The sequence below is a fragment of the Limulus polyphemus genome, unplaced genomic scaffold, assembly GCF_000517525.1.
Source record: "Limulus polyphemus unplaced genomic scaffold, Limulus_polyphemus-2.1.2 Scaffold270, whole genome shotgun sequence".
In the NCBI taxonomy this organism is placed as follows: Eukaryota; Metazoa; Arthropoda; class Merostomata; order Xiphosura; family Limulidae; genus Limulus; species Limulus polyphemus.
Window position 1 is genome coordinate 392,390 of NW_013665880.1, and position 9,446 is coordinate 401,835.

At 30.2% G+C, this 9,446-nt stretch overlaps 1 protein-coding gene and 1 long non-coding RNA gene across 2 annotated transcripts in view; one reads left to right on the forward strand and one right to left on the reverse strand.

The window, feature by feature from the left end:
- Positions 1 to 6,323, forward strand: part of LOC106456901 (ephrin type-B receptor 1-B-like) — a 196,190-nt gene extending 189,867 nt beyond the window's left edge. Inside the window, exons 14-17 of the mRNA XM_022382689.1 lie at positions 1,515 to 1,625; positions 2,370 to 2,564; positions 3,112 to 3,254; positions 4,053 to 6,323. Coding sequence (XP_022238397.1) covers positions 1,515 to 1,625; positions 2,370 to 2,564; positions 3,112 to 3,254; positions 4,053 to 4,317 — 714 coding nt within the window. The 3' untranslated portion in view covers positions 4,318 to 6,323. The remainder of the gene's footprint in view (positions 1 to 1,514; positions 1,626 to 2,369; positions 2,565 to 3,111; positions 3,255 to 4,052) is intronic.
- A 253-nt stretch (positions 6,324 to 6,576) lies between these two features.
- Positions 6,577 to 9,123, reverse strand: LOC111085197. Its single transcript, XR_002610032.1, has 2 exons — positions 8,075 to 9,123; positions 6,577 to 6,739 (listed from the first exon to the last, which is right to left on the reverse strand). It is a non-coding gene; the product is annotated as an uncharacterized LOC111085197 (long non-coding RNA).
- Between the last annotated feature and the right edge of the window lie 323 nt (positions 9,124 to 9,446).

A 9,446-nucleotide genomic window follows, 5' to 3' on the forward strand; every position in this document is an offset into this window, starting at 1 on the left:
GTCATACAGAGTTGTTTATATTAGTAAATATAATTTTAGGAATTAATAAATACTCTGCATGTAGATAGTACAGTACTTTACTATAATAAACCAGTGCAGTGTTACAACAGAATGATGATTTGTTGACTTTTCATTGGACGTTTGTGGACTTTATGTGAACAGCCATGCCATTGTTTAACCTAAATTCCTTGCAAAATTGCTTCCAGATTCAATTCCATAGCACGAATGTTTTAAAAATTTTCTGGTCAGGGAGACATGCCCCAGACCCCTGTAGCATTAGCATGCTGATTGTGCTCTGGAAAATATGTTGACTTTTGATCTCACAAATTAGAACGCCCCTTCAAACATTCTGTGTACAGGTCTGAACCTATGTGTAGTAGCACATCATAGATCTTCAAACACAGCCAGAAGATGAGATGTATTTGAAAGTCTGTACAGTAACTCCAAAAACAGCAGTTTTGTACTTGTTATCAGCAAAATTAATGTTATACTTACAGGAAAATATTTTGGTGAGAACTAGTTATTGAAATTAATATTAAAGACAGGGAATATTTTACCATATTTTGCTTGTGTGAATATTATATTTCTTTGTTTTATTCAAACCAAACTACTTTAAATAAAAATCTTGTTAATGGGTAACAGGGTTGTTTTGAAATATCTTCGATTTTAACAACAAAAAAAGCAGTATAATAGGTCTACAATACATTTGTATTTATCGAAGTGAAACCAAATAGGGAAGTATAAAGATGTACATTAGATGGATAATTAGTTCCAAATTAATCTTGCATAATTTAAACTCTGACAGAACTATGCTTTTTAAATTATGCCCTTAATTTGAATTTACCACTGCCATGTAGAAAAGTGCATAATATAACTAATTTTACTAAATAACATGTAACAGCTAACCCATTCGGCACTGTTAGTGATATGTTAGATAAAACTATTAAGTAATGTCTTCCAAAGATGGAACGATCATATTTAGCAAATTTCATACTCCTTGGTTTGTTAAACTAATCCACTAAATTCATAACTGATGTCTCAAATCAAACAATGTAAGATGGTTGTATCATTAAATATTCTGATTATTCATCATTAGTTTTATTATTGTGTAACATCTGACTATTTGGTGTTATTCACAGTAAAAATGAAGAAATCGAAAGGAAAAAAAGAGTATTTTCTTTGGACAGTGTTGTTGTGTTTGTTTATTTGTAGTTTTACTTCACATTTTCAGTTCAGTTTAAGCAATCAGATTGATTCAAAATTGAGAAAAAAATTTGATACTGATGTGTTTTTGGCAGACCCAAACTTCAGATTTTACTTGGATTTCTCCATGACCCAATTACATGCCTTAAATATAGGAATTTATTTTTGTATGGTCCATTATTGAGTTATGACATGTTTTCATAGTAAGAATGATATTGCTAATCTGAAATTTTCTTTACACCAAATGTTGACAGACTTGGCTTGTTGACTTAATAAAATAACTTAAAAACCTTTTATTATTATTATTCTAGGATCTTGCTGCTCGTAATGTTTTAGTCAATTCAAGCTTGGTGTGTAAGATTGCCGACTTTGGTCTTTCCAGAGAAATTGAAAGTGCAACAGAAGGAGCATACACTACAAGAGTAAGCTTAGAGGTTTTTTTTTTACACAAAAGAAATATTAAGATAGATTTTGTATTGTAATTTGCTCACTGATTGTTAATATTTCTTTAGCTTTATTGTAGCCTTGGAAGATTCTAACTAAATCTATAAATCTAAGATGAAGTCATAATTTTGTATATAATTTCATACTAATATTGCAAAATTCTATTGATCTTGGGGCCAGGCTTTATTTGGGCTGCTGATCAAAGGTCCATACTTTCAGCTATGATTGCATTATGAAAATTATCTTGAAGCTCATTATTTTGTTCAAAGAGCCAGACAAAGACCTTGTGGAGGCAGTGGATACTGCCGACTGATTGCTCATCCTCTGATCAGCAATTCAATAATTAGAAATAGCTATACTTGAACCCAAGGGATCTCTGACTTGGCTATTTAGTCCAGGTGTAGATAAAGTTGAAAATTCTGATTTTAATAATCGTAATGTGTTTTATTCAAATATGTTTTTATGTTGGTGCAGCACACTTCAGTCAGAATTAAAAGCACTTATACAATTGAAACAAAAGTATATATATTTTTAGCATATTTCTTTTGTGATTTAGTGGTATTGAAGAGTAGGTAAATAAGCCCCCAAAAATATTTACTAAAATAAAAAGTATGTTTTCTAATTAATGCCTCACATTTACAGAAAAATAATGATTTTCTGTAATTTTCTTAATTTGTAAATAAGCAACACAAGTGTAGAATGTAACAATCACACTTTTCTAGGGTGGAAAGATTCCAGTTAGGTGGACAGCCCCTGAGGCTATTGCCTTTAGAAAGTTTACTTCGGCTAGTGATGTCTGGAGTTTTGGAATTGTCTCTTGGGAAGTTTTATCTTACGGAGAGCGACCATACTGGAACTGGCCTAATCAGGATGTTATCAAGAGTATTGAAAAAGGCTACAGACTTCCTCCACCAATGGCAAGTTATTATATTAAGTAGTAACGTTGATAGTTTTCTTCATGAAAATTTTCTGTATTATAGCATCATTTATAAAATTGTATCTTTTTTGTGTTAAAAAGAAATCTTACATCATGACTGAAATACTTACTAAACCAATCATATGTTTAATAAAAAAGTTATACAATGTTATTTTATACAAATACATATCTTCTACATTGTATAAAGTTGGCCTTAATGGACTGCTCTTGCCTGTGTTTAGAGTGTGAAAACAATTAGGCTTCTAAACTGAAGCATTCATAAGATTGAAGCAGTCCATTAAAGCCAAATCTCTACTATGTCCATAGTGCCTAAAATACAGTTAAAATAAGTTATCTTCTACATATTGAAAGACGTTTTCTAAACAAACTAATTGTTGGATATTAGAATGTTAGTTTTTGTTTATAAACTGATGAACACTGAGAAATCACACTTCATTTTTTTGTGTGTATGATACATTTAACTGTTACAAGTATGAATTAATTTTCTTGGTGAAGTTCATTTTAAGAGTATTTGTTCTTTGTACTAGGATTGTCCAGAAGCTGTGTATCAACTTATGTTAGATTGTTGGCAGAAAGATCGATCCCACAGACTAACTTTTGCAACCATTGTGAAAACCCTTGACAAACTGCTCAAATGTCCTGAAAGCCTTCGGAAAATTGCACAAAACAGGTAAATTATGTACCCGTAAAAAGAAGAGAGAGAGCATTGTTAATGAAATATCTATGGCCTGATTTTTATTCAGCTATGATAGGATCATTGTAGGGAGTTACAATATGTTATTAATCTCTATTAAGTTTGTTATTTCAATGGGAAAAAATAATGGCCTAATGGCATGTTTATATAAATGTCACTATTATTGAGCTTCTTGTACCTCTAAAATAGTGATATCTTTTTTTTATCAATAAAGATGTTTTAAAAATTAAAGATAGCTTTAATCTCTTTAAAAACAAATACTTAACTGTAATTCTACATTTTGCACTAATGCCTTAATTGACCCTTGATATCAACTATTATATGTATACAATTGTCGATATGTTTTGAAAAATTAACTAAAACTAACCACATAAACTGTTCATTCCAATACTAAATAAATTATAAAATCAACAGTGAAACTACACAATAACAGATAAGCAGTATCAAATTATTTTAAAGTTTACAAACATAGAAATTAGATTATAATAAAACTTGATGTATAAAAAAAAACTGCCAAATATTATGGTTTTTCATGCTTTTTATTTGATGTATGAATCAAAGAAAAAAAACATAGAACTCTATTTAAATTTCAAAGGTGAAATCAAACTAAAAGGTTTAAAGCAATTTTTGAGAAAAAAACAAAAAACTGTTATTTTCTCTCTATTCCACAGCATAATGCAAATTCAAATCAATTGCTTGGTGGTGTGTTGTAAATTCAATAGATAAATACTGGTAATTGTAAGTACTATAAACACACTTTATTTTGTAAACCAGGCAAAATCCACTTGATCCCAATGCCCCAGATCTGACTCAGTACAAGACTGTAGAAGAGTGGCTAAGCAGCATCAAGATGATGAGGTATCATGAAAACTTCCAACGGGCAGGAATCACTTCAATGAAGTCAGTAGCACAGTTAACCCTTGCTGACATCACTTCTCTTGGTGTGACCCTTGTAGGCCATCAGAAAAAGATGATTAGTAGCATTCAGACACTTAGGGTTCAACTGAATGCCAACATGTCAGAAGGGCTATTGGTGTAGAAGGACTGAAATTAAGCAGTGCAAGTGCTTGTGTTTGTTTATTTCTGGACTTAATAGCACTTGGGATTTTTGCATCCCCACACTGCCAGTATTTGCCAAGAGGCCAAGCTGGGTGTGTGGGTACCTACAAAAACTGAAATAACTGTGATGCAGAGGAATTGTGTTCAGGATTCCATCTACTTATGCTGTAGCTAGAAGATCATGTGCTCTCACATGAAAGGAAGTTTGATGTTTGCGAGAAACTCAGAGAAATAGCTGTGGAGACTTGATGGTATCATAAAGAAAAAGTTCCTTCTGGTATAAGTAGGATGAAAAAGTTGTCAGCATTCTAGGACAGTCACGAGTTTGGAAACGTCTGTGTTTACTATCGTGCCGTGTTACAAAACTGAAACAACTTGTGGAGGGAGAAAGCATTACAGCTCAAGTATGTTGAAAAACAAATGCTACTAATTGATTTTCTCAACTTAAAAGTTATATAAAATCTAGACATATCACTGTTTTACATGCAGTATGAACATTCAACATGACCATATCAGCTGTTTAAGTGGTAAGATATGTATATCAGGTACTTTAATCCACTGCTGCTTTTAATAGTTTGTACTAACACAGTTAAGGGTTGCCATTTACTAAGAGAAATTTACACCATTATTTTAAATAACAGTGGTGGTTCGGGAAAGTTTTATGAACCCCATTGTAAAAAAAGTAATATATAAACAAAGAATTACATCAGAATTGATATTAATATTCTTCCCAAATTAACAAAACCAAAATTACACTACTAAATAGTCCTAGAAATCATTTTTAAAAGGTCTTGGATAGTTTCAGTTCAGTAGTGATAATGTCAGTATTTCTTAATCCTGTAAACTTATTGATTGGTTGTTAAATGAATCAACTGGTGCTTATTGGATTGTATGGTCACGTTTATATTCTGCACTTCTGTTCATATGCATCTTTAGTTACTTCCATGGCAAGGCTTCAAGAATACGGTTGAAGTTGCCAGCATAAAATTTAAAATGTTAATTTTTTCAAAGTAAGATTTTTAAACAAATTTGTTTTGTTATATATTATGCATGTAAAAAGAGTTTTAGTTGACCACATGTTTGGATCATGAATTATTTTTATTTCTCTTAAATGTTTAAGATGATAAATTTACATTTTAAAATTTTATGAAAAACTAAAATGCTTAAATTGTTTCTGTGTGATATTGTAGTATATTATAGGCTTCATTAAATCTCAACAGTAGTAGTTGTTCTGGCAAGTCTTTTCTTCTGTAATCTTGAATTTTGTAAAAAAAAAAACAACAACAACATTTTCTTGTTTGCTGATAAAGTGCAAGACAAAGAAACCACAAAATTAAGATAATCAGCAAATCTTGGGTAGAAACAGATGTTTCAAAATGGCTGTGGTTAATTTATTGTATGAGTCTCTTGGTTGAATATGGTTAAAAGTTTGTGAAGTAGAGTGATAAACATTGTAAAATATTTCTTGTAAAAAAAATATTGTAAGTTAATGTTACTGCCACAATACACAAATTTAAGCATTTTTTTTTATTTAACATGTACACGTTCTTCTTGTGACATTATTATTAATATCATTAATATATGGGTTGCAAAGTTAATTGGCATAAGGTTACAATTACACATTTAATATACTAACTTCAGTGTGTGTGGCATGTAGTGGGCTAGTCATTGCTTGTTTTTTCTTCTGTTTTTACATTAGGGTTATGGCTAAAGTAATATTACAGTAACAGTTCAATCCTTTCAAAGCTAATCACTTAATTATTTGAAACAAAATGATAGGATTATTGCTTGTATGCTAGTGTAACATCCCTAGTATGAGTGTTTAATTTCATTTGCTTCTTTGAAAGCACACATGTACATCTGCAGTAGTATCTATTACATAATGTAGTGAAACTTAAGTAATAACATCACAAATGACCAAAAACAAAAGTTAAAAAGCTCTGATTTTTGTAAAAAAAATTCTGTTAATTTTGTTTGATTTGTTATTTTTTCATCTCCTTTTTTAAAATAAATATCTACATTTAAAAAATGAAATATCTTTATATTTCACCTGATTTTGAAATTGCTGTTTAAAAATTTATAGCATGGTACATTATTATATTCATAAGTTATGTCCCTGACTTTAAAATATTTCTCAATTATCTATAATTTGTTTGTTTTATCATTACCATTCATTCATTTATTTTATTGATATCTTCCTTACCTAAAAGCAACCAGATTTTTAGGACTTGTATTCTAGTACATTTCAAATTCATAAGTGTTTACTATGAATACCATACCTTTAATAGAAGGAACTTGTTTCTTTATCCTGGCAATCTTTAAAGTGGGTTCTTTGAACTATGGTTATCTATTATTTTCAATAGCAAAATGTTTTTGAAGATCTCCAAAGGCTGGGTGAAGAACTTATAAAAAGAAAAAAAGACTGGTTTAATTTTATGTTTAAATAGGTGACAGCCTGAATACCTTGTTTACTGTAGTATACCCTTGTACAGATATTCCACAAAGTTTTTTTGCTTGATCTACAAAATCCAATTATATAAAGTTCAATTGATAAGCTAGATATTTTTTAATATCAATACAAAATGCCTAATGGATAAAAGGCACAGTAAGGCTGTAGAGAAAAAGTAAATTAAAAAAAGTGTAAGGCAATGCACACAATAATCAACTTGTTCAATTATATGGGCCTTATTCTAGCACATTTTTGGTATTTAATATAGTAATAATTATCTTATGTTATCTTTTAATTCCCATGAAGAATCAACTAGTCAATTTTACTTAGATCTTGCTGAGGGATATGGGTTTCACAAAAGGGCAGTCATGTCTTGCTAAATATAACATCATTGGTTTTGAAAATGAACAAGTTGATTACTGTATTTGTCATATTAGGATATCAACTATGCACCAAAATTTCTAATTGTTTATGTACATTGCCTTTGTACTTTACATGTTTCTTTTTCTTCACAGTGTTTTGTCCATTAGGAATTTTGTATTAATTTCTTGTTGCTTTTGACATGATGTATCTAATAACCTACCTTTTCTTTATTACAAGAGAAAATAAAAGATACTAGAAATGATTCTAATTAAAATTTAAACATGCAAATCATAATTGATCAATAATCACTTTCTTGACCACTGGTCACTTAATTGCCTGTACTTCCTTGTTTGATCAGTGTAACTGATCATATTTGACTCCTGGTGGTTTTAATCAGTTGGTATAACTCTTTATAACTATTGCATATACTATACCTATGGTGGTACACCTAAAAAAAGCTATAAAATGCCACTCTCCTCATATGTTAGTGATTGAAAATATTTGTTCAGTTATCCAAACATGATGCATTAAAAGTTCATACTTAATAATACACGTAAAATCATCAAACGTTATTTTGCTAGACATGTGAAATAATACCACCTTAGCTTACTCTATGCTTCAGTAATGCCAATGAAATATTCTGCCAGTAAAATTGCTAAAGTTTCTCCTGGTGTTCTAAGTATGAAAAGGCACATCACAACAATATATATAATTGATATTTCAATGTATTAATTTAGTGTAAAAATAATTACAGCTGTAGGTTGAGAAATGTTGCAACAACAAGGATTGAAAATAAACTAAAAATGTATTCAAAGTTATCTTATTAATTGAAGTTCTATTTTCACAATAAGCATATGAAAGTAGGCCTTTAGGGCATCACAGAACATTTAAAAAATTTGTATTTGAAAGTTATGATGCACCTTACCAAAGACACACTGTTGTGTGTTCTTAATCTTTTCGGTACTTTTGTGGTAGTCAAGTCTACTGATATCCAGTTGGTATGCTTAAAAACATCTGCAAAATCCAGACTCCAGGAAAGTTACACAAAGGATATATTGAACACAAACAGCAAAGGAATAATAAACACAAGTTAACAAATAAAAACAACACTTGATTCACAATTGTTCTAAATACCTACCTAAACTGACTGCTGGAGTGAGGGGTAAAGTCAAGAATAATTTAAATCCAAGTCTCCACAAGACAAGGACAATTCTGTTTTATTTCCAAAATTCTAACAAAAACATTAAAGTGCAGTATATTTTACTGACTGTCCCAGAAATAACCCTTAGCTCATACCAATTTGTACAAGTAGCTATACCACCTCTTGACATGAGCTCACCCTTCCCTCAGGGAATTGCACACAGGGCCAAAGTGATGAGAGTTTCTAACCATTTTAATATGCAAGTTTTAGCTGAGCAAAAGAAGTACTACATGCTTATACCCTTTGGACATTTGATTTACACAAACATCATACTATATGCAGAATCATTGGCTAAAGATATAGAAAAAATATACCTGAATACAAATGATAAAGTATGTTCTAAACTAGTCATGGAAGGGTTAAATTAATGACTATTTCATTCATAGCACTCATGTTTTCCCCATTTCTTGATTTGTCTTAAAAACCAAATTTGATATATTTCAGTTTAGAGGTTATTTATTCTGTAATGTATAACTAACTTGAAAGACAAATTCCTGGACACTTTGAGAGAATCTTTTAACCCTGATAAGTTAAGCTTCATCATATATTAATTATTTATTAGTTCCATAATCAAGTTATGCTAATTAGGGCTTAGGTAAAGTCTACTTGAGTTACATTTCAAACAAATAGTCATAGATTAATTATCTTAGTCTTCAAAACAAATTAATAACATTTTAATACAAAAATTAAAGTTGGGCAGTTAGTGGAATTTATCAATTGATTATTTTCATGAGACTTGGATAGTTGGAATAATTCAAATTAGTAATTCAAAACAATAATTTTGATTAGTTGATTATTTTCATGATATTAAATGATTCTGTCATGCTTTTGATTAATCAACTAATTGAGTTAATCACCCAACTTTCTTCATGATTGAACTATGTCTTTGCTTCCAAGAAATGATCTGTCATTTGTTTGGATGAAATTCCTTTAGATTGGAGATTGGCTACAGATCTTATCATAACTCACTTTGTTAGCTTTCAGACTGATTTGATAAAAATGTGTCTTAAGTTTAACAGTATTATTTATTAGCCAAAAATCAGCAAGGAACCAATTTGTAAACACTTTCATCAGTTATTTTTTTTCTAATTTTGAA